The following is a 26,155-nucleotide window of genomic DNA, read 5'->3' as shown; positions in this document are numbered from 1 at the left end:
TATGGCTGGCTTACCGACGACGACGTCTTTGCGTGTCCCCACTTGGTCGCTTTTTGGATCGCCGCGAGTGAATCTGTGAGGGAACGAGCGGTCCGGCCCGTCGCTCCCGTTTCCCTCGCTTTGATTTCAGGGGATATAGAACGCTGGTCGAAACGAGACTGAGACTATGTTGCAACGCTCGTTGGACACCGGCGCGGCCACTTTGGTACCGAGACGTGGTTTTATTTCCTCTCTTCTTTTTCGCTTTTATTTCTTTGCGAAAAGCAACACAGCAAAAATAAACACGGTGCGCAAGGTATACTCAAAGTGGGACTTTGGTAAGGACTGCGGGAATGCTTGGCTTCACCGTCACACGACGTCAAAGCATATCAGAAAAAAATGTGCGCGAAGACAGAGTAAAATCTGTACGGCTATTTCTTCGTTTTCTTTTTTGATCTTTGTTTTTCTGACTTGTAAGCCGAATGCCGCAGGATACGATTTGCTTTCTCGGGGAGGAAAAATAAATGCGATGAAAATACAGCACTACTTGGTCGAGAGAGAGAGATGAGAACATTTAACGCGTGCAATATTTCTTGTTTTCATTGGCGGAAGGACATTGCTGTAGTGGAAACCCACTGCAGTAGTCGTATAGTAGCAGAATTCTAACGTGCTGTCGCAAATCGACATCGTCTTTCCAAGATACAGTCTTTGCAAGAATAATTACTGATCTTGTGTTTAAAACTGATACTTAGTTCCTTCCTAATGGTTAGCATTTTTTTTGCACTAGTCGGAAATGTCGAAAGATTCACTAACATCTTAATGTAATCCATGTTGCCACTGCATTGTTGACCAGTCCGTAGCACACCAACTCTCGTTCAAATTTTACTGTTACAACAGCTACGAACGCGCAAATAAACTTAAATAACTGTTGCCACAAATGGTCAGGCTTTCCTGCAATTCGTGACGATTGCATACCTTCATGTCTGCGACCCACGATGGCTTATTTTCTCCAGGTCGGAGACACTGTATACTGTTCTCATCCCTTGAGAGAAAAAATCGATGTTTTCCCAGTGCATTAGTCTCGGACAGCAGAATGGACACACATCTCTAATACGCTGAGAAAACATCGATTATGCAGCACTAACTAGCAAATCGCTCAGCCTTGGTGAGGGCGAAAAACCAGAATCGTCTCGTTAAATAAGGTCACGTAATGCAGATTTGGTAACACATTTGATAGTGGGTGCGTATATGCACCATTCGTATATCCTATACATCTTTAAGAAGAGAGAAGAATGGATAAGAAAAAAAAGTAGCAAGTACCTGTGGGGGAATATTCCAAGTTCTGAATCCGAATCGAATATTACACACTAGCTATTCGTATTCGATAACAATTTGGTATTTTCGAATATTCGAAGCGAACCATACATTTCGCTACAATCAACTGTTAAAATCTTGTTACTGTTCTCAAGGTATCGTGAATTATTGGAAGATAACAACTATTTTCCAAGCGATGCAGAAACAAAATTTGGGAATGCAAGCTTTGTTTTCACTTTCGCGTTGGTGGCCCGTGAGCCAACCAGTCATTTTAACGCGATAGCGTTAAGGAGCTCGTGTCGCAGAAAAGCCGGTGTCGTCGGCGTCGGTGTCCGCGGCGTTGGCCGTGAGCGATAAATCCCGGCAGGCACTTCATAAATAAAAAGCAACTTCCAAGATGGGCTGGGTGGGAATCGAACCAGGGTCTCCGGAGTGTGAGACGGAGACGCTACCACTGAGCCACGAGTTCGATGCTTGAAAGCGGTACAAACGCGCTTCTAGTGAACGCGGTGTTGCCTTAAAAACTTGCCGTAGAAAGTTATACTGCGGTGTATATCGGTAATTATGAGCGTGTAACTTACAGAAGTCGCATTTCCACGAGTAGCGAAGTACGTTTCCTCTACATTTCTTCTGCGCTTACCGCGCACGCAGAGCCATCTCGCGGCAAACACAGAAGACCCCCTCCTCTCAATCTACGGCGCTGCCCCGACATGTGGCGCGCCATGCGCGCATTGGGGCTGTGCGCGGACCGGTGCCAGGCGCGTCGCAGCCCCGACTCCCTCTCCCCTGAAGACGCTTCGCCGTGCTCCCACGCGGGTTGCAGAATCAAGCGCCGTTCCTTTCTTTAGATTACTATCTATCTATCTCTCTGCCCGTGCCGATCACGACGTTTGGCTGGCGTAGATCGTTTCCCCCTCCGAGACACCGAGTTCTTTGGTTCGTTCCGTTTGCTCAGGCGCACGCTTCGTTGCCGCGCCGAACGCTGCGTTGCTCGACGCTCTCCGTGTGATAGGAGGGCGCAAAGTCCGATGCGGGGCGCCTCGTAAGTGATCCCTGCGCCGTAGCGCATTGTCTTACACCCCTTGGCGGGTCGATGGGAACGCTGTCGCGTTCCACTCTTGAAGGCAAAGCTTAAGCGTCCTCCAATTTTTTTTTCGCTTGTAGACTCACATTTAGCGTTTTTTATTTTTTTTTTTTGCAAATTAGTCGTGTAGCAGTTTTGCTTTTTATATCACAGCGAGTGATGTTTACCTTGCAAGGGACCCTTTTACAGTTGTTTATGGCTCAAAGATCATCTAGCAGCTTTTTTTTTTCTTTTCACGACTTCCAATCTTTCTTCAGCAACCATTTATGTAGCGTACTTGGAAAGTTAATCATACAGCAACCATTTATTCTTGGAAAGGTCGTTTGAAGCCAGACTCTAAAGTCGTCAAGAGGCTATTCATGCAGTCTTTTTAAGAATAATGATTATGTGTTTAAAACTCATCATTTGTGCCTGATGCTTAGCAATTTTTTTTGTAGTGATCAGTAAGGCGCAGTACTTCAATATACCGAAATAAATATTTCTACTGTATATATATATATATATATATATATATATATATATATATATATATATATATATATATATATATATATATATATATATGCGTATACATTTAATCATTTTATATTCGACGTTCGAGACTTACTAGTCGTATTCAATTCGTATTTAAAAAGCTGACATTCGCCCAATTCAAGTATACGAAGGTTAACCCATGCCATGCCCGGATGCATAAGGGGGAAAGATAGGTAAGGCAGGAAATCCATTCAGGAGAGAAGTCTGGATTAGGTAGTATAAAAGGGGTGCCAGGAACGTTTTCTGAGGACATGCAGGTTGCCATGAGTATTTCAAGCACTACCTCATCACATAGAGACACCATGATTTCTGAATTTTCATTAGAAAGTTCCATTTTGATCCGACGTCTATAATCGCTTTACAAGTATCACACCATTGTTAATTAGTTGCATTTCGATATAGTGCCGCAGATGAGATAAGGTGCGGCCTCTTAATATCTCCGTAACATACCTCACAAATTCGATGCTTCGCTCTTGAGGAGACGGCAAGTTTCATCCCTTTGCTAATTTGAACTTATAATTCAATACGTAAGGTTAATATCTCGGCTCAGACAGATGGCCCGCGGGGTTCTATAGGGCTTTGCTTGACCGCGCAGCGTGCGGGCTATTAAACGAAAAGTGCTTGACGGCACTAGCACGGACCTTGCACGCCAAGTGTCGAGTGTTTTCGTCTGGTCTGCTGCCATCCAAACAGAGCGAGTGCACACCGATAGCATCGCTGGTTGGGTCACGCAGAAATATATATATATATATATATATATATATATATATATATATATATATATATATATATATATATATATATATATATATATATATATATATATATATATATATATATATATATATATATATATACATATATATATATATATATTACCTCACAGCTCCATTATTGCGCAAGAAAGGATTGCTGAAAGGTTAGTCTGTGAACTGAGTGCCACTACGGCGTTTGGGAGGCCAGTGCGTGACGTAAGACGGACCTCGGTGAAGAGGGCATTGCCTGGCGGTAAAAAAAAAAATAATAATAATAATAAAAATTTTAGCAAAGCATATACTGTAAAGGCATAACCTGGTGATATTACGATTGTGAGCCATGGACGGTAGACAAAATTTCGATTTTATTGCCATGTTGCTGCAATGATAAGTGTAGATAGATACGATAAACCTAGTGGCGCGGTTCGGAATTGGTTTTACTGCGTTGCTACAGGTGAAATGAAGTTAGGGAGAAATCTGACCGAGGCGGCTTGTCTATTCCCCGAGGTCCCACAACCATGGAAGAGCTTGGAGGAGAAATATTTCTGCTCAGCAAAAGCAAGTGAGGAAACCCGGCCCACTATTATTCCTACGTACTCTTTTCCTTCTTTATCGGCTATTGCGTTACAATCGGGTGCGCATAATACCCGAGTGTTTGCGGCACCCGCGGATAGCACAGTCTCTCCTTTTCTCGCGTTCTCCTCCTGTCCTACTAGCGCTGACCGATGTCCAGCCGGCTTCTGCGAACTGGGCAGTTACGGCGCGGTCATCACGCTTTTCCCTCTCGCTATTCAGCCAACGTACCGGCCCGTATACCTGTGGCAATGCGCTGCGTGCCTTTGACAGGCAAGAGAAGGGAGGGAGGGAGGCCTCTGGTGGGATCCCTCGCGAAGGTGGCGCGCGCGTCTCCTGTCGACGCGCAACAACGAAACGCTATCAGGCTGCGAGACGGCCCCGTTGTCCTAGCTGCCAAATCCTCGACTCATTCGCTCGCCGAGAGGAAGCAACAGCTGCTCCCGGCCTGCGCGACGGCGAGGTGCCGGAGACCCTGTTAGCGGAGGAGTCAACGGCGGAGCGGCGGGCTTTTCCGAGGAGCAAAGCGGAGAGTAGGGTTTGGAGAGGGGGTTCGGGCTCGAGCGCGGCGAAGTGGGGAGTAAGGTCCGCAATCCGGGGGGAGGAGACGAAGCTCTCCGCATTGAAAGCAACAAGGTGGAGGTAAGTAGAAGAAAGTGAGGGAGCACGCAGGATCGATCGATGTCACCTGACCGGAGAGCGGCGTCGAAGCACGTAGTCTGCCGAGACCGCGGCGGCAGAAGCGGAGGGCGAATCAAAGGCTCGCCCTTCGCTCTCTCCAGCCACAGCACTTCAACTGTCGCTCTCCTCCTCTGTGCCCATCGGCTTTGCGCTTGCTTGTCGTTTCGCTCGCCGTCGTCGAAGAAGCACAGCCCCCGAGTAAAAAGGAGAACGAAAGAAAATGAACGAGGAGTGACTGGAGATGAAGGTCAACGAATGGAGGCTGAAGATCGCGGCCTCTTAAGCCCGCTGAATCGGCCACACGAAGAACGGCGAGCGCCAGGACACCTGGCATACCATATGCAAACTGCGAGATAGCCTGGCCTTTGATGTAACGGGCACTTTTTTTTTCTGCGAAATATCGATAGAGTGTGCCGAACAGCCTAGAGGCCTTGATTGCTTGCCGGTGCTTCGAAATCCCGGAGAGAGCGCTTTGCTGGCAGTGACAGAGTGGGGTATTAGCCTTGGAGCGGAACGACGCACCGTCTTCGCCTCGTTCATCGCCTGCCTTAAGATCGAAGCAGTAGAGCCGCTGCGAAATGGATCAAGAAGTACGACGCACTTGGAGGACTGATTCGTCGCTCCTCATCGTGGTCACAAGACCCCCGCCGCGGTGCAATTTCTTTCGCAAGCGCGGCATCGTGTTTCAGTGGCTGTTGTTGCGTATTCCTTCCGCACGCGGTGCCACGCGGGATCTGTTACCGCAGCTACGATGGCTGCATTCCGTTAGAATCAAAATTAAAAAGCACGTTCAAGAACGCCCGAACGGTATAAATTGGAAATACTAACGCGTTCTTGGGCCAGTGGGTATTGAAACTAGATGAAACAATCGGGCGCAAGTAAGACAAGGCGCAAAGAACAGAAGCACCCGTGACGTTCGGTTTTCTGTTCGGTGTCTTGTCTAATTTGCACCGCAATGGATTTGGTCTGGTAACAATTGAACCGGAGTAATAAACTACGCGGCGTCCCTCATTTCTTCTTCATGCAAAAAAAAAAATAGTTATGCAAATCCAATGCACGTGATGCAATCTGTGTGAAGCGAAGGTCAAGTCTAAACAATTAGCCACGACGCGTACAATGATGCTTAATTTCGTCCTATCCAACGTGTAATTTCATGCAACGCTTATATGTTTATGTGCCGTAAAATCGCACTTTCAATCTTATACAGTTTTTATAATTAAGCGCTTTATATTTAGGCTTTAGCGCCAAATCAACGAGTCAAAAGTAGTAAGCAGTGGAACTCAAAAGAAAACCACTGAACGCAATCACCTACTTTCCTTTTGCTGCTTCGTCAGTCTGTCGTACCCCGTGACGCGCTTTGGCTTTCTCGTATTTGTTATCAGACTGAAAGCACGGTTACAATCTAGCTAAAGATAAATAAACAATGATTCGCTTCGACAGAGGTGACTGGCGGCTGGGGAAGCGAAACTGTGTTGCTAAAAAAAAGGAAGAAAAATTTATTTAATTGTTGGTGCATTGCCTTTCTCTTGCTTCTTTCGAACTCTCTTTCAATTGCCGTCTGATCACGTTTTGCCGTTGTCGGAACATATTGGCTCTCGCGCCGAAATATTAAATGCGAGCTGTCGGCCTGAATTCCCTTGAGCGTTGCGACAGGGCGATATAGTCGTGCAGACGTGCGCAGGACTTCGCAAGCCTCGATGCAATCCCAAATGAAAGCGCTTCACGCCAAGTTCTCTTTTCCTTCCTTTTCTTTCTTCACCGGCAAAAGCTGAGCATGGAAAAAGACGAAGGTGCCGGGCCTATACCGCTGCATTACCTAAATTGGAAGAGGTCTTAACAGCAAAGGTGGCAAAAGAATTTAATGGGGCACGACTGCGAGCGAAAGAAGTAAAATAACTCGCGCATTAGTTCGTCTACACTCGGAGACGGAGCGTCATGATTAAGGAGGTAACCTCGGCTGGCGGCGATTGCTTGCTTCCTATATTGCGCCGGAGCGGCGAGCTCGTGCGTGAAGACTGGTTCTAAAATTTCAAAATCCTTCTTTATTTTTTGATAAAACTCACGAGGGGCTGCAGCTGAGACAGGCGGCCATTGCGGTTTGAATGTAGTATCATGTTCGTCTAGCTAACCGGTTGGTTTTGGAATTTTTGACTTGTGTGAAGGACTGTTCGTGCGAACCGTATGCGTACCGTAATTATGTTGCGGACCACACACTTAGTCAATCATTCACTTCATTCAATCAACAAATTAATCAACCAATCAAATGATCAATGCGCCCAGAACAGTTGAATTTCACCTTCAAAGATATTTCTAAAGTGTCCCGTTTCGCTTCGGAGCAGGAACAAGCGCTTAGTAAACGCAATGGAAGAATTAAAAGACAAAAAAAGCTAAAAGAAGCTTGTAAAAATTGATGAAAACTAAGGAGAAAAGAGCACGTGACATCACCATCCATTATAGCTTAGTTCTCCGCTGGGGCATCTAATTCATGCGTCACGGAGGTGCATGCTTTCATAAACCAGCTATAGGCGTGGAAGGTCCCGGTGTGAATAACTACCATATAAAGCCAAGCGACAATAAACCCTCTGCTCACGTGTTACGTGACGCCATCAGGCAAAAAAGTATTTTCCACATCAGCTCGCCGTGGCCTTAAGTGGCGCTGGCTAACACCCCTAGGGCTAGATCTAGTACACATAAATACCCAATACGTGTTGGGCTGCTGAGCACGAGGTCGCGGGATCGAATCCCGGCCACGGCGGCCGCATTTCGATGGGGGCGAAATGCGAAAACACCCGTGTGCTTAGATTTAGGTGCACGTTAAAGAACCCCAGGTGGTCAAAATTTCCGGAGTCCTCCACTAAGGCGTGCCTCATAATCAGACAGTGGTTTTGGCACGTAAAACCCCAAATATTATTATAAATACCCAATACAGCGGTCGTATTGATGGCCGTCGCCCTAGCACAAGTGAGAGTGCAACGCATGCGTAATGCGGAGGTTGTGGCTTCATCTCTCATTGGTGACAATGTGTGTGTAGTGCAAACTGACAGTGGTCTTCTCCTCGACTAGACAGGATGTGTGTCGAGTGAGCTCTTGAAAAACACATTGCAATATGGTGAAGGCAGTTTCAGTCATGGATCCGGAACGTCACAAGGTGCGACGTAGTGCTGACGCGTTTCTCTCACATTATTTTTCTCACATTATGAGAAAAATTACGGACATTAGCCACATCCTCATAGAAGTCGTGCCACGCAGCAAGAAGGAGAGCAGCACTTTCGTCCTGAACGTCTACAGCAGCCCGTCCAAAAAGGGCCTAACACACAATTTCGAAGATTTAATAAACGAAACGTTGACCATCGCCGGCGACAACAGGCTCGTCGTCGGAGGGGACTTCAACGCTCCACACACGCAGTGGGGACATGGACACTCGTCCAAGAAGGGAAAAAATCTGGCCGACCTCATAGAAAAGGCCGGCCTAACCCTTCTCAACAAACCGGCCTCACACACCAGAGTGGGTGCGGGCCCCCATAGGGACACCAAACCAGACCTAACGCTATTCAGGAAAGCCGAGAGAATCACCTGGGAGAACACCTTCGAGGACCTGGGGAGCGATCACAGGATACTCAGCATAGCCCTGGGAGAGGCCCGCGTCACAAAGGGAATAAAACATAAGTTCCGGCTAGTAGACTGGGACAAATTCCGCAAAATCAGGGACGAAAAAGAACAGGGACCCATAAGAAACATAGAGGAATGGAACGGAGAGCTGCTACGAGACGTAGAAAAGGCCACGACCGAGATGGAGTGGAATGACTGGGAGGCTCGACGCGAACATGAAGACGACGTCAACGGTGGTGGTCACTCTCCGCGGATGGACAGCAGGCTCGCGCACCTCGTACAAGCCAAAAAATCCATCCAGAAACGGCTGCAAGGGCAAAAACACAATAGAAATCTAAGGCGCAAAATCGCGGAACTAAACAAGACCATCGAAGCACAGTGCGCCCAGTTATGTAATCAGGATTTCGGCGAGGTATGCGACGCCATGGACGGCAACATCAACACGGGCAAAACGTGGAAGATCCTCAAGCACCTGCTCGACCCGTCGGGAACGAAGACAGCGGCGAAAGCGGAAATGACCAAGCTCAGACACAAGTACAAAGGAAACATCCATGAAATGGGTGATGAAATCGTCAAGCTCTACCTTGAGAGACCTCCAGCCATTGAACACCGGAACTGCTCGGGCTCTCCCAACGAAGACCTCGACAGAGATTTCTCCCAGCAAGAAATCAAGGCGGTCCTGCAGACCATCAAGATCAAGTCGGCTCCGGGCCCCGACTAAGTGACCAACAAGATGCTCTGGAACCTGGACGACCAGGCAACGAGCCGCTTGACAGACTACATCAACGAGTGCTGGCGGAACGGCGGGATACCCGACGAATGGAAGAGGTCCGACGTGATCCTCATCCCGAAGCCGGGTAAACCCTTAGAAATACCGAACATGCGGCCGATCTCTCTCACTTCCTGCGTTGGTAAAGTGATGGAGCACGCTTGCCTGAGTAGAGTTAACGGCTACCTGGAGTCAAACGACCTGTACCACAGCAACACGATTGGCTTCACAAGAGGGCTCTCAACACAAGACGCCATGATACAACTAAAGGAGCAATTCATAGATACCACGGGGCGGGGCTTGAGGGCAATACTTGGACTTGATCTAAAGAAGGCCTTCGACAGGGTCAAGCACACGGCCATACTCGACAGAATCGTGCAACTCGGCCTGGGCGAACGAACGTATAATTTTATCCGAAATGTCCTTACGGGAAGAACAGCCAGAATCAGACTGGACGAGGAGGAAAGTATCCAGGTGGACATGGGCAGCGCTGACACGCCGCAAGGGTCCATCGTGTCACCGATGCTCTTCAACCTCGTCATGATCGGACTATCGGAAAAATTGGACCGAATAGAAGGCATTAATCGCACCATTTATGCAGACGACATTACGATTTGGACCACGAAAGACGCAAGCGAGGGCGATATGGAGAACAGACTTCAAGGGGCGGTGGAGGCAATCGAAAATCATCTAGAGGGCACCGGACTTGAATGCTCGCCGGAAAAATCGGAACTGCTGCTCTACCGCCCCAGGAAATTCGGCAAACCTTCCAGAGACGTAGCGGAACTACACAAAAGGGGAATCAGATTAACCACGAGGAAAGGCACGGAGATACCCATGGTCCAAAAGATTAGAGTCCTGGGTTTCTGGACCGAAGCCAGGGGAACAAACACGGAAACTATAACACGCCTGGAAAAGAAAGTCACGGCGGCCATTCGGCTAATACAGAGAGTCTCCAACAACAGGAGGGGCATTAAAGAAAGAAACGTCGTACGGCTCGTTCAGGCCTTCGCGATCAGCCACGTCGCGTACGTGGCGGCATTCGTCCACTGGAACAAGGCCGAGAAAGACAGGATCGACGCGCTCATTAGAAAAGTGTACAGAACAGCACTGGGTCTCCCCCAATACACAAGAAATGAAAGGTTACTACAACTCGGTGTGCATAACATGCTGGAGCAGCTCGCAGAAGCACAGAGAATAGCGCAACTCGAAAGACTCTCCGGAACCAAGGCGGGCAGAGAAATCATGGAAAAGATCGGCATAAACTACCACGGAATGAACGGTACCAAGATGCAGATTCACCCAGACGTCCGAGCAGGAATTAACACGGAAAATATCCCGAAGAACATGCACCCCGTGCACAATGTCGAGAGAAAAAAATGCCGCACGAAAACTATTCTCAAAAACCACGGCGCGTGGGAGGGGGTGCTCTTCGTAGACGCCGCACGGTACCCCCGAAACAGGGACGACAATGGTGGTGTCGGCGCTGACAAAGGTACCTCCCTCTTCGCAATGACGTTCGTATGCAAGAAAGGAAAGACCGTGACTGCGGGCTCCGTAAGGACTAGATCGTCGGAGGCAGCGGAAGAAACGGCAATCGCATTGGCTATAATCAGCGGTCGGCAACAATACAGAACAATAATCAGCGACTCCAAAACGGCTATTAGGAATTTCACAAAGGGCTGGATCTCCACCGAGGCGGCCAAAATCCTGAACCACAGAGCAGAAGACCTTAAGAACGGCACAATTACACCCAAATACCTCAAATGGATCCCGGCACATATGGGAGAAGTTACCATGAATGCTCCTCCCAACCTCAACGAGAAGGCCCACCGAGTCGCGCGGAAACTAACCCACCGCGGCACGGACAGTGACGGCCCAACACCCCGCAACCCCCGGGGAAGGGGGAAGGACTGCGGCGGAGGCGATGGAGAAGACGGAGGAGGCGACGATGACGAAGAAGCGATAAAAGACGACAGGGACTGACTGGTCACGTACCACGACATACTGACACACTACACGAAACAAAGAGAAGCATACCCACAACCCCACAAACAACTCGACAGGTCTCAAGAAACAGATTGGAGAAGATTGCAAACCAGAACGTTCCGAAACCCAGTACACTTAAACAGAATAAATTCAACACAATATCCAGACGCGAGCTGCAAGCTCTGCAAACACGAACACGCAGACATGGCACACATCTTGTGGAAGAGCACACAGATCAGTTCAGTATACGTAGAAGACAAGATAGAACCGGACCTTCTCGAGGAGCGATGGCTAAGCGCTCTGACTAGCTCAGAACTACACGACCAATTATGGGCTATCCAGCGGGCCCGGGCAGCGGTGGAAAGGCTATGCCTCACCACACACAATGCCCGGGTGGCCTGAGCCCGGGCTGGCAACCTCGCAGGTCCTTTTTCCATTAAAGTTTTTTCCGTCCGTCTCACATTTGCTGCTATATCGTCACTGAGTTTTCCACGCTTCAATTTCAACCAGAGCTAATTACCCCTATGCTTCCCTTGGCTTTATTGCCTGTTGATTTTACTTGGTCGTGATTAACAAAAATCTAGCTCTCTGTTCCCGTTCTTCTAACCAATTCGTTGGTGTTTATGCAGCGTCAATCATCGCATCGAAACCTGGTCGCTGTCTGCAATTAGTGACACTTACGCAATGGTTTTTCCATTCTTGTTTATTGCCGGATAAGTGTGCCTGCCTATGTCATGCATGTAGTATATCTTGTGACACTACATGCGCAAGCGTTTGTCAGTGAAGAGTGTATCGTCACCTGGCAGGAGGGAATCCCGCTGAGAAGACCCAAAAGTCATTCTACAGGCAGAAGCAAGAACATTGCCACCTTCTTTACGCTTTTATTGCCTTTAGCCATTTACCCAGCACAGGGTAGCCAGCCGGCACTTACATTGGCTAACCTCCCTGTCTTTCCTCCCCTTTTATTTCTCTCTCTCTCTCTTGCCATGGTGGTTCTTCTTGGTGATTCTTCTTGGCGATGAAAACGCACTATTCCAGGATCACAGTGTGCTACCAACCCATTAAAATATTTGGTGGCAAGCCGAGCAATAACTGTGCTGAAGACACGAAGTGTTGATTGGTCACCGCTGCCTGACAGATGACGAAATGTCGCAAGGAGTAGCACGCTGTGTGTGTGGGCATTTTGGCAACTTTATTATGAGTCTATTCAGAACTCAACATGATGCAAGAACGCGGCCAAACGCATTATTTCATAACCCAGTTTTGTTGCATGAAATGTAACATGATTAACAGTGCGAAAGATAACATGATTTTAGTCCGTTGTTCTAAAGGATGGTGCGCGCAATACGGCGATTTCCTCCAAGCGAACAAGAGCACTGAGAATTGCTTTCAATTTACTCTTTCAAATCCATGTGCCTCTCTTGGTATGGCTGTCAAGGCGTGCGCCGCCCATGCAATACTGTTCGGAGAGTTTCTGTTCACCACGTGTAATATCCCGCGAAGGAGTGTACTGTAAAAGGATATAAAGAATATGAGAAAGGGACAGAAAGTAGCCGACTTAAAGTTTCTCATTGAAATGTGCAATGTACAATAAGCTCCGGGCTTAAATCCGATAGTACTATCGTAATTTTCGCAAGGCGCAGGCAAACGCCTAAGGTCGAAGTCTAAAATGATCTACCGGGTAATTTTGACCTCTAAATTTTATTCAAAAGGGGGGCTCAACAATTGAATTGTCACGCCTGTGTCATACATTCGAATTCTTCTGACAATTCTTCTGACAATTCATGCTATCGAATTGTCATACATTCTACAGTTGTCTTATCCTCTGTGGCGGCTGCATTGTGTGTGTGTGTGTGTGTGTGTGTGTGTGTGTGTGTGTGTGTGTGTGTGTGTGTGTGTGTGTGTGTGTGTGTGTGTGTGTGTGTGTGTGTGTGTGTGTGTGTGTGTGTGTGTGTGTGTGTGTGTGTGTGTGTGTGTGTGTGTGTGTGTGTGTGTGTGTGTGTGTGTGTGTGTGTGTGTGTGTGTGTGTGTGTGTGTGTGTGTGTGTCTTAGTGGGGGGGGGGCGGGAGGGGACCTGGAGTTTTGCCATTTCTTTGCCCGAACTTCTCATGTAGGACTAGCTGCTGAACATCTAGCAGCTCTGTAGCTCTAGTAGTTCTGGTTCAACGCACTGTGGCGCCGACAAAGAAATCGGCTGAAACGGGGTGTACTCATTGTAAGGGCTGCGTATACTGTAACTTCGATGCTTGGTAACTGCGGTGCAGCGGCTGCGATGGCTGTGCGTTCACGTCGCCGGTGAACACGAATCTCGGTGAACACGATGGCCTCTAATCTCTTCGATGCCTCCGGTGCCGCCGCGCGCAGGTGTAACCATTTTGCTGTCCCTGACGGTATTCATGCTCCAGCTCGCCGAGACCATGCCTCCGACGTCCGACGCCGTCTCCATTATAGGTGCGCCGGCTGCTGTGGTTATAAACGGTCCCCTGCATGTTTCTGGTGGCGGGCCTCTTTATCTCTGCCGCAACGTTGGTGGTGGTCGTCCGGCCATGTTGCTCGTGCATAGCGTTGGTGATGTTTTGTGTAGTGCTTGTTACGTCCTTTACTACTTTAGTGGACTGTGCTGTCTTTTTCTTTCTTGCCTGCGGTCGGCGGTGGTCACTGTGCGCGTGCACTTGTTTAGAGATGAGCAGAACTTTTGGTGTTACTGTCTGTGACCTAAGTGTTGATATTGCGCACTCATTGGTGAGCTTACCTGGCTTGACTCCTCTTCAAGTATTGTTAGTGTGTATTTTTGAAAGGGAGCTGAACTCCAGTGCTCTGCTTTCTTAGGCGTGGCAGTATAGAAGGAATACTTTAAGTACGAAATATCGTGAGATGCTGCAGCTCTTGAACGGTTCACTTCGACACGCAGAGTAGGCAAGTGTGCCTATGCAATACCAGCATATAAAATCATGTTCACGCTTAACTTTGTCGCCGTCAGAAATTGAGCTACCTCAAAATTTTTAAGCATACTGCTTCTTCAACGCAGAAAAACACACTAAATATCTGCTACTAATGCAGCCACGTACTTTTTAAGCAAGAATACTCAATTTCTTTTTCTGTGTCCTGCCTCACGGTAACCAGTACTTTGCTTGTTGAAGATATTAAAAAAATAGCGAAGTCGTTATAAGAAATCGTTGAGTAGTTTAGGTATTTAGCCTAAGTGTGAAGGAAGTCCCAATAAGGGTCGCTCACTTAGGGATCACTTCATCACTTTAGAGGCGCTTTGCAGCCAGCTGTGAACACAACCCGGAAAGCGCAGTCCCTTTTCTGTGTGGTTATGTTAATGTGTAGGTTAGATACATTTGTTATATAACAGCCTGTCTTCGTCTCAACTTCACGAAGTTCACAGTTTATGTGACGATGGTTCAGCACTCGCCTGCTCTGCCTGCCAAAGTTGACAAAAGTTAGTGCAAAATGCAGCCGTTGAGCGTTCACCTCAACTGACAGTTTTTTTTCGAGAAGCATGGTGCCGAACGGAACTGCCAAGGGATCAGCCGACGTGGCCGACCGACGAAGGCGGTAAGCTTATCGCTGATGCGAGTTCCCCATGGAGCGGCAACTCTCCGAGTGAGAGACCTCGGGGTGAAGTCTATAGCACCGTGCTTGAGAAGGCGCAACCTCCCTTTTTTCCCCTTTCTGCTCGCAGGCGTCACCATTCTACTCTCGTTGATCGTCTTCATGCTGCTCATTTGCGAAAAAATTCCCGCCACCTCAGACACTCTGCCTCTCATAGGTGCGGACCCAGTGAAGTGCGGTCGTTGACATAAAAACCCCAGCCCCTTGATATGGTCATGGTTGTCTCCTAAACGCTTGGCGAGAGAAGAGAGGAGGGCAGCGACAGAGCGAGGACTAGCGCATCCATCTGCGTAGTGCATCAGGCAAAAACAAAAGTGAAGGCTCAATTAGTAAAGGGGGGCCACATACGTGTCATCGCTCGCAGGTCATTTTGCTCATGGTATAGTGCGTGCGATTGTGAGGAGCCGGAGCCGGTTTTGACACTTTGACTATTAGCGGGCTGTTTTTACGCAATCTAGAAAAGAGTTGAATACTTGGTGCAAGCGCGAGTTCATTACCAATGTTTCAAGTAGAGAACTTGTGTTGGTCGAAGCAAATCTGTATGAAAATAAGCTCTGCGTTCAAGGCGCTCGCATGACGCTGCCGCCACAAGTGAGAAGTCACCACCTTCTACCTTCATTTCATTTACTTCGATTTCTACAAATACAGCCGTGGTGCTCACGCGCTAAGAAAAGATGTTCTAATGCAGTGATTTGTGCTTGTTGGTAAGACATCGTGAGGCTCATAGCGCGTGAAAAGACAAGGACGAAAGGAACACGTGACACACACAGGCGCTAACATTGCAACAATCTTTATTTCGAGCAAGGGACCCATACATATATACAACTTTTTCGCGTACATTATCATACATGCGCTGTTTGCGAAAATTTCTTACACACCATTGCGCAGGTAAGCTAACTCTTCGCGGGAAAGGGCAATTGATGGTTTTGACACACAGTTATTGCCAAGCATATCAATCATTTCTGCTTCGATAATTTGGCGAGTTATTCTTTCTCGGGCTCTTCCCACTATGGAGCAGTCTCTGTGTGTCAAAACCATCAATTGCCCTTCCCGCAAAGAGTTAGCTTACGTGCGCAATGGTGTGTAAGGAATTTTGGCAAACAGCGCATGTATGATGATGTACGCGAAAAAGCTGTATATATGTATGGGTCCCTTGCTCGAAATAAAGATTGTTGCAAGTTAACGTCTGTAGGCCTCACGTCTTCCTTTCGTCCTTGTCTTTTCACGCGCTATAAGCCTCACACTAAGAAAAGAAGGAAGTGGGTAGGTTACCGCAGGTGAACGCTTGCTACATGTCGTAAGCGCTTTAACGCTAGCGCGGCTCCCTCACGCGCTACGCTCAACTGATCAGGAATATGGCTGCCTAACACCCATGGTGAGAGCTCCGTCAGCACGTTTTTCTTGGTGACGGAGCTCTGACTTCTTCGTGCTGAGAAACGTGAGGCAGAACCAGCACGTCTTTCCCTATGACGAATTGTCAAAGAGTTTATCAGTCAGCAGGTCGAGCTATCGGTTAGCTTGGGTGTCCTTGAGCGCATTATTAAAGAGCAATCACAATGTAGCTGGTGCGTTATTACAGGCTTCCTCTTATATGACGAAAACTATTACTTTTGCTTACGCACGTGTACGCCCCAACGCGTGGCTGTTCAGAAGCTTTTTGGTAGGAAGCAAATAGCCACAAAGCGCGAAGTGAAAAGTACAATATTTCCGTAGCAGGTTAGAAAACCCCTCACTAATACTACCTACCAACGCGGGTGCCATCATCCAGCACCTGGAGTAGCATGTCAGGCGAACAGCCAGGCTAACATCTCCAGTATACAATTAGAGCTTGTTTCTCCCTCTTTCGCTCTGTCCTTGTCTTCCGCTCAGCGAATTTGCCGATCGTGCTCCACCCACAAGCCCGAGTGTCCACGCTGGTCCGAAGCATGGCCTCCACTGTGGCCCCCTCGCTCACGGGCGACTTCCCCTTCACCCTGCCTTTCTCTCACACACTGCACTGGTGCGCACTAAATCCGAGTGGAGCTCTAAAAAGTGAACACGTGTCGCTGTATAGAGAGCTGCCCTAAAGGCAATGTACGGCTTTGCATTTCCGGGATAAAATTAATACATCGACTCGCGTGGACCGTGCCCAGTTCTTCATACCAGCTTCGAAACTCCAGTATATTTATCGTTCAACAACCGGCGAATCGAATGAGTCCGAAAACTCAAATGGCTACGTAGTACCATGCCACCCCTTTTGTAACTCAAGGGACTGAAGCAGCCTGCTCGAGAAACCTGCTGCCATGTGAGTGTCACTCGTTCACTGAGACATTCATTCAGCTGCTCGTTTACAACGGTGGTCCAAGAGTTGGACGGCGTTTGCGACATGTGACACGCGGCGTTGGAGCGGTTCGTACAACCAGCCTGCGTAGTCTGCGAGCTTTTTCTGGGAATTTAGTGTACTTACTTTGACAACACGGAAATACAAAATCAAGAAGTGGGTCTTCAAATGGAGTAGCAAACTGTGGAATAGAAGTTGCATAAGCAGGGATAAAGTGTCTCAGAAAAGCTGGCCAACGTTTTGATAGGTGGACCGATCTTTTTTAAAGGTGGCCTTGTCATCCTTGGCGGGTTCTGAGCCGTTCTCAGGCACTTTATCCCTGTTTATGTAACTTCCGACAACAGAAAAGGAAGACAGCATTTTTTCAAACACTTTTATTCACTATAAACAAGAATAACTTTGCCCATCACCCTAACTGAAGTTCGCCCTTTATGAATCTAATGGATACATATTGACGCTGGTTTAAAAGTTACACATACAAATGGATAAGACGAGCTCACCTACGGCTCCTGTCTTCAACAAATGTAATGTCTATACTATAACCCGCGATAAGCTCGCCTATTCGACCAACTCATAGGTCTTATTTTATCTCTACGAGTCGATTTTATGACCAAATAAACCTTAGTGCCATCACCATTTTCCTTGATTCTGGCACATTACGTTAGTTGTGTTGAAGCGTAACAGTATGCGTAGTATAAAAGACCACTTTAAGCTCTAAAATTGCATGAAGTGAACTAAACAATTATAATATGGTACAGCAAGCTCTTGGTGCATAAAAATGGCAACGGTATTAAATACATTATGAGTACTCCTTTAAGTCGCAACTACGCTCTACCCAAAGAATGCATATCTGTGCGACTGAATGGAAACACTGTGCACCTACCTTCAATAATGAGCTTCTGGTCAGGTTATTGTTCTCTTGTCTTAACGGTAATGTAGTTAACTGAGTTAAATACTAAGCAGACGCAGCAACAACTCACGAGTGTCAAAAAGATCGCCTAGAAGGAAATACTGGAATAATTGCAGCAGGAGAGAACTGAAGTATGTAGTCGCACTCACTGCGGCGGGCTGAAAAATCTGATGCAATAATAAGGTCACGCTCAACGACACGAAAGGTCCTAACCAGCAAGAAGACGTTGAACGAGGACAGTAAATGGTGGGAGAATGCGAGCTAGCTCTAAATTGTTCGTTGCTACGAGAAGGATCTGACAGATTTGGCCTTGCAAAAACAAAAATCTTTACTCGGGGCCTACAATGCGAGTATGCTCCGCAAGCTTCGCTTGCTAGTTCAAAACTTTTTCATTAGTTTTTAACATGATGCTTTGTGGTGTGCACACACGCACGTGCGCGTACGTTCGTTAGCCGACGAAGCAGAAGGAAAAGGAATGGCTGTCGCGGTCATTGTAGCAATCAAAAGGCATTAATGCTCCGTCATATATCAACGTCGTGCAAATGTGAAAAATGTTCGAAGATCATGTAGGCCCCGCACAGAATTTGAGTTGAGCCATGAGTTATGGTTCTCCTTATCATTCTCCGCGCCGAGGCAAGAGCAGATGAAAGAATGCCTTAGAGCTGGAATTGCCGGAGTGCTAAATTGAACAGGCACGAGCGGGATGTTTCGACAGCAAAATCACGAGAAAAAAAACTAGATTCAGTGACAGCGTGAAGCGTAATTAAGAGAGCGAGAAGCACGTATCGGCAGAAATTCTGGGGAAAAAGAGAGATCATAGCAGGAACCTCGCGGCATAAAGCTCGTCGCCGCGATGCTTGAACGATCTAAACAGGCATTAGGATGCAGGCGAGGGCCGTTTGCTTTCGCAATAGCTGCCGGCGGAAGTTCGCGCAGTTTAATTCTCGTTGCAGATATTGCGTTCGGTGCCGCGCGCGAGCGAATTCTCACGGGTGTGGAGAACAGATGTCGTTTAGTGTTCCGAAAGAAAACGTGCAGTTCTGCACAGCTAAAGAAACTGCTGAAGCTGAACGCCAAGTTGAAAGCCCGGCCTACCTACGCGCACTTTGATAACTGCGAATGGCGCAGTTATCAAAGCATAAGACAAGCCGGGACATCGCAACAGCATACGTGGTCATGACGTTAGGACAACAGTAAGTGTTCAACACAGTCAGACGGCCTTAGTTGCAACGTGCAATCAAGCATGTCATCACCATGCGGCTTCCCATTCTAAATCAAATTTCATATGTGTGTGTTTTTTTTTAATCGTACTAGACTTATCCTGTATAGCCCACCATCAGAGGCATACTAAACAACGACTTGAAATTACAGACCCTGAGAACGAGTACAGGCCTGGAGAGTCATTGAAAGCTTTCGTTTTCAGTTCACAGACAAGCGACGCCAAGGTTAAATACATCTAAATAATGATGCGCTGCATGACCGTTCCGACATGTCTCGAATGTATGTCTTTTTTTTTTCTAGCATGTTTTCTGGCCTTGCTTTTGGACGTAGCTGCATGTCCGCATGTGGGAATCACGGAAAGGAATGGATGCTGAATTGGGAGTGTGAGAAAAGGGTTGTCAGAGCATGGGGCTCATGCCCATAGCTGAAACCCTCTCTGTTGTTTCATGCAACCTTCGGTTGCCTGAACATTAATAGGGAAAATACAATGCCATAACTTCATAGGAAAGTGGTTTAGCATATTTAACTTACATGCTCTAAGCCAACTTGATTTTTGACGAATATTTATAATATACAGGGTGTCCCAGGTAACTTTAGCCAGAGTTTAAAGATATGCGAATGTCAGGTAGCTGGGCAGAACCAAGGTATTGTTGTTTGCCGTCGCTTGGAGATACTCAAACTATTCTTTTCATTCAGCCTAATTAGATAATTAGTTTTGCTTAATTAATAAACTGCTCAAATATTATAATTAGATTAAAAGTGTCAATAACAAAATTGTAGAGCGACATCAAAAACTCCCGATACAGCTTTCTGTTTCTGAATACATGCTACATAAAAATGTTTTTCCGAGCGTGGAAGGAGCTCGCAGATGCACGCAGAACTGCCGCGCGACTGGCCGCCCGAGGCACCTTGCGTGTATTCACGGGCTTCTTTCACGCTCGGAAAAACACTTGTATGTAGCACGTATTGAGAACAGAAAGCTGTATCGGGAGTTTTTCATGTCGCTCTACAATTTTCTCGTTTACCCTTTTCATGTCATTATAATATTTGAGAAGTTGAATATTAATTAAGACTAATTATATAGTTAGGCAGAATGAAAAAAAAATTGTGTTTCTCCAAGCGACTGCAAACAATATTACCTTTTTTCTGTCCAGTTACGCGGCATGCGCAAATTTTTAAACTCTGGCTAAAATTAGCTGGGACGCCCTGTGTAATACCGGATACGTGGATGATACGTGCTTGCGGGCTGCGCATCTTTGTCAGCCTATGCATGGCATGAGTTCGAATGCACTGCTCGATGACGCTGAGAATGCGAGCCTGCGCTTGAGTGTGTTCTGTGTATCAGCACAAGCATAGTGCTCCCTGATATAGGTACTGATAAAACATGTTGTGCATGCTACGATTTTCCACTCACAGTTGCCGTCCTGTCACTGACTAATACGGCGTTTCTTCCTGTGGCCTTCCCACGTTGCTTTCTTTTTTCCAGGAACTTATTTCGCCTGCATCATGATCATGGTCGCCTTTTCCGTGGTCATGACTGTGGTGGTTCTGAACTATCATCACAGAAATCAAGAGACGACCGAAATGCCGGCTGTGGTAAGATACTTATGTTTCTCTTTATTAGTATTTCTATCATATTCGATTCCCACCGTAAACGTCCTCTGAAGCTCTGGAGCTAAACCTGATAGCGTAAACTAGGGACTTCACGTTACGGGAGAGCTCTTGGTTAGTTCAGTCCTGAAAGCGACAGGCTTCGTTACCGCGTGCCGGTGCACGCTACAAACAAAACCAAATGCACACTGCTTAATCATTCATTAGCAAGCAACGCCGTAGCCGCCTTGGTGGTCTAATGGCTTTGGCGCTGGGCTGCTATGCCCGAGGGCGCCGGATCGAATACCTGTAGCCGCAGCTGCATTTCGATAGGGGCTGATTGCAAAAATGTTCGTGTACCGTGCATTGGGTGCACGTTCAAGAACTCCCGGTGGTCAAAACTGATCCGAAGTTTCCAATTCCGGCGTGCCTCATAATGATATCGTGGTTTCGGCATGTGAAATCCCAGAATTAACTTTATTTTCCTTTTCGGGCAACGCCGTGGGAGTTAGAGAGAATTTTCGGGCTGCCTTATTTCACGACTCAGTTTCAGTGATTCACACACTGGAAGCAAACTTACAGAAAACGTAACTTCAGCTCCACACGTTGTGGATCTATGTTAGAGGAGTTGTTGGCCGTAGAGGCGCCACATATCTAAACCATTCCGCAACAAATCTACCAGACATAATTGTGAGCGTACTGCTCATTTCCGTCTGTTGCAGTGCAGAGAAACGCGCGCAATTGTTGTTCCTGTCCGCACCCCTGCCCCGTCTTCTTTTCCGCAATGCTTTCCACGGTCCGGTGGGCCTCGACTTGTGCGCTTCAATGCTCGTTGCAGATTCGCACGGTGTTCCTCGTGTGGCTCCCCTGGCTTCTGCGCATGGAGCCTCCAGGCCAGAAGGCGAACCGACGCAACATCTTCTTGAACAGCAAGATGAAAGAGCTCGAGCTTAAGGAGCGCTCGTCGCGGAGTTTGCTGGCCAACGTGCTGGACATCGACGACGACTTCCGCACTGCCAACAGCGCCGCCGCCAGCGACTGCCACGCGGCTCGCACCCCTTTCCTCGGAGGTGGAGGCGCGGGCGGCGGGGCGTCCACGGTGCACGCCTGCGTCCACTCGTCGCGTGAACTGAACTTGATCCTGCGTGAGCTGCGCTTCATCACGAGCCGCATGCGTAAGGACGAACAAGAGCGGGAGGTCGTTGGCGAGTGGAAGTTCGCGGCCATGGTCGTCGACCGCGTCTGCCTCATCATCTTCTCCGCTTTCACCATCATCTCCACCTGCGCCTGCCTCTTCTCGGCGCCTCATCTGGTCGCCTAGCGCGCCCTGCTTCTAGGACAGCACTACTACACTGCTGCTGCTACCTACCGCCGCAGCTCCCTCCGCCGGTGGCCGGTTGCACCGGTATTCCTCTCGGCAAGTCTCTTCCTTCTGCACGAGCCCCCGGGTTTGGCGCGCAGGGGGAAGGACCTCTCGTGAAGATCACAGCTCACAGCTTCGTCGCAGCCTTTCCAACATAAGTTCCATTTTAGAAAGACCTGCTATAAGGTCCGGTCGATGTCCCCACGCCGTCGTGTGTGAAGAGGCGCAGCGCGAGATATGTGTGACGCGATGACCTCTCGTACCACACGACATCTCCTTGTTGGGAAGAAGGACACGTCGAAGCGAAGGAGCTGTCGCTGGTTTTTGTTTCAATCTTAGTGCCAGTTACGAGTCGCCACCGGGGCGAGAGCATTGGAACATCTCGGAGGAACTGGTAGCACCGTCCGAAGCTGGTGCCTTGGATTTCACTTCATCCCTAGGATAGAACACTGTGCAGGGCGGCCAAACTGCTTCGAGGGTCAAGTAGACGCACTATCTTGCAACGGAACCACAACAAGAAGGGATTAACGCACGAATCTATCCTGACATGCTCTCTTTCCTATAGGAACGTCAGATTCGGGGCAGGTGTGTCTCAACATGACACTGTATGCCTGTCCGCCGTCATAGATCGGCTGGCCGGAGTGTGAATAACCCACGCCTACCGCCCCGGCTTCCAATAAGTTCCCCCCTTTCTTTTCGTCGGTGAATGGTGCCGTAAGAGTAAAAAAAAAAGTTGACAACTGCGCGTGTTTGGCTGCATAAACTTGTGTGACCGCGTACATGCCAAAACAGAGACTATCGTAGGACGGTGTATTGTTTTTACAGTGTTCGTTGGCTTGTTGTGCTGTTTGAAGATGACGTTTTCAAATGTCAAAGATGGACTTCTCTAATCATAGACCAATTGTTCCGTGTCTAGTCCCCTCACAGCGTGTACAGCATCACTCCATTCGAGGGCCCGTATGGGCATCGCCAAACGGAGGCTTGCGGCTTATACCTTTGGCAGTGCTTCCAACGTCTGCAATGGGCCCACGCCAGCGATTGGCTAAGGCATTGTATTACCACGCTGTGGGCCCTCACTGTGGACGTTTCGGTGCTTTGCAAAAACGCTCTTCGGTGATCGCAAGCGAGACATGAGCTTTTGCTTCTAAAAGCGTGAAACAAGCTCGAAAGCTGGACGCATAGGCTAAATGTTGAAGCAACCGCGCGGCCGTCGAATGACCGAAATGTGAAAAGAATCGTCAGCTTTCCCGCGCCGCGTAGGTTATCAAACTATACGTGTTTTTATCATCCAGCTGGACAGTTGGTGTTGTCTTGATAACCATTTAGGCTCGTAGGATATGAATAACTTGTTTACATTTTACTGAGGAAGACTGGGTGCATCTAAAATCAATTCTTGCCGTGAACTTCTTGGCTGGCTTCAAATGAAAAGATATCCTTATTGAGTGCACTAACTTGGTAGGTCTGCACTGATCCTAATGGCACGCTCAGTTTTGGCTGCCCTTACTCTGACGAATTATTCAGTGACATGCTGGAAACATCACTGTGCGTAACTTTTTTTTTTTGCGCGTATCTTTGACTTTTTTCTTTCACCTTCTGACGTGGGAAGCGGTTGAACTTTGCACTGACCTAATCACAGAACTAGCCGTAATAATACAATTCGACGTGGCTTTAGATATAAGCACTCTTTATTTTATGAAATAATAAAGGAACCAATATTTATGAGCTTCAACAATATTCCCCTGGTGGAATCGTTTTGTACCAACTGTACCGAGGGCACACCACAATTAATCCAAAATGGTTAGGCTACAATCTTCTCCGTCGACAGTGCGGCATGTGTCAGTGTCGTCATATTTCAGTCTGCCGTCTTGTTCAACGTCCAAGGCCATTAGTCGGCGAGGACACTGAGCCATTTGCCAAGAATGACACGTTCTTGAGCTTACGGTGCCGCTTTTCTGCTTCTTGAGTGTTCGATAAGGAATGCCAGCTCTGACCTAGCTTCAGACCGCTGGTCTCGCAAAGTTGCCGTCGCGTTTCCGAGAGTCTGTATATATATATATATATAGATATATATATAGATAGCCTGATATGACTGGGTCAAAGAATCCGGATCGCCGCTATGAGTTGTACAAAATAAAAAGAAAAGGAAGCCCGTTCAAATCAAGCACAGCTTCAGTGGTGGGTCAGAACAAACCGTGCGCTATGCTTCTATTTCATATATGGAAACTGCACATTGCAGATGGCCTAGGAAGATTGTGTATGCTTGCAAGTTCTTACCGCGAGTACCAGTGACTCTTAACAGAGGTCGTCCGTGAACTTTCGGCGTATGTTTAATCTATTATTGGCCCCTTCATGCTAAACTTATAGGCTGACGATTTCAAAAAAAAAACTAACTTGTTTGAATAAGGTAAAAAAGCCACCTAGTACAAGCTAATGCTAGTGTTTGGAACCTCGCGTCAGCAAAATAGTTGCAATAATATAACGTCAAAGTTGCCAGGAGGAGCAAATTTTATGTAATTAGGTGCCCCTACAATTTGTGGGCGCGTCTCTGAAAAAATGTGTCATAGTGGAGAGTGTCGCGCAAGTGAAATAATAAAACAAGAATGAAGTAATTCTAAAAAATCGAAATATTGGAAAACTCTCAAAAAAGAAAGGAAGACAGCGTTTGACGAAAGTGCAACCAAATCGGTCATGAGACCTTTGTGGGCGTTGCGGTTAGCTCGTTCCTGCGTGCGTCCTCGTCCAAATTCAATACTAATCTAATTAGGCAAAGATTTCTCCTTACAAACTCAAACTTGTTATGCTTGGTTGAAGTATATCCTAACTTTATATTCCTTCCGATTTGAACAGTCTATAAAAGAGTTGAGTCACAGCTTCACAGGGTTTTGAAGGTTTCGAAAGGTTTCGCCGCGAAAAGCTGAGTATGCCGAAGGGCTGCCAGCCAATGTTGAAGTTTTTTTCATGACCATAAAGGTCTGCATGTAGGCTGAGCTTCGCGATTCTCTAATTCAAGGCTAGACCTCGCGAGGGCCGGTCGGACGCCTCACCGAACCAGTAGTTTCCTGGCGGGAATCGCCGTTGAACCGAGGAGCACTTTCTTTAGCTTGCGTTCAGCGTTGGTTACTAGAAGATGACCGCTAATCACATAGAATGCTGCTTTTGTTATTTGCAAATGAGTAAACTTTTAGACCTGTGTGTATCATGCTGCGGCAGTGTCCCGCAGACGTTGCCCTCTTTGATATGCGGATGGTCATTGTACAAGCAGTTCCACATGACACTTAAGGAAGCCGTTTTCTAGAAGTACATTTGCAAAATTTGGGTGAAAATAATAATAATTGACCAACTTCTTGCACTGCTTCGTACACTTGTGCAACATAAACGCTACGTTTTTACTTCCTACAAAGAATGAGCGCATTGTTAACATGGACGTCTATCACCTGCGTGTCGAGACGTAGACAATTACACGAAGCTTTGCGTTGGGTCAACATCAGCGAGATGCACTCTGCCTCAGAGAGCGGCTCTGTGTGTACCTCCTTTCTACGCTGTAGTGCATTGCATGGAACTCGTCGATAAGTGGCTTCTTCCTCACTTGCGAAACCAAATTTGTTTGATGGCTTTATTTTTCTCTCCACGACACTCGATATTGTCTTGACAGTCGAAATTAAAGAAACAGACATGCGCTACCTACAAAGTGCAGGGTTATGTTGCCAGCAGCTTCTTCCTGCCATATACAGCCTTTAGGTATAAGGTTATTTCGCCGTTACCCCAGTCGCTGTTAACCGGAATATGTCATTGTGCCATTTAACAGACCATAAGGTTGAGTTCACTTTGTTTTACCGTCCTCTTGTT

At 47.5% G+C, this 26,155-nt stretch overlaps 1 protein-coding gene across 1 annotated transcript in view; it reads left to right on the top strand.

Annotated features, from left to right (window-relative positions):
• LOC142575315 (neuronal acetylcholine receptor subunit alpha-7-like) overlaps positions 1 to 25,479 on the top strand; it is a 362,638-nt gene extending 337,159 nt beyond the window's left edge. Inside the window, exons 7-9 of the mRNA XM_075684576.1 lie at positions 13,652 to 13,738; positions 20,843 to 20,952; positions 21,785 to 25,479. Coding sequence (XP_075540691.1) covers positions 13,652 to 13,738; positions 20,843 to 20,952; positions 21,785 to 22,267 — 680 coding nt within the window. The 3' untranslated portion in view covers positions 22,268 to 25,479. The remainder of the gene's footprint in view (positions 1 to 13,651; positions 13,739 to 20,842; positions 20,953 to 21,784) is intronic.
• Positions 25,480 to 26,155: the final 676 nt, after the last annotated feature.

Source organism: Dermacentor variabilis, chromosome 3 (assembly GCF_050947875.1).
Source record: "Dermacentor variabilis isolate Ectoservices chromosome 3, ASM5094787v1, whole genome shotgun sequence".
Lineage (NCBI taxonomy): Eukaryota > Metazoa > Arthropoda > Arachnida > Ixodida > Ixodidae > Dermacentor > Dermacentor variabilis.
The sequence above is the reverse complement of the archived record's forward strand: the minus strand, read 5'-3'. Positions and strand labels throughout refer to the sequence as shown.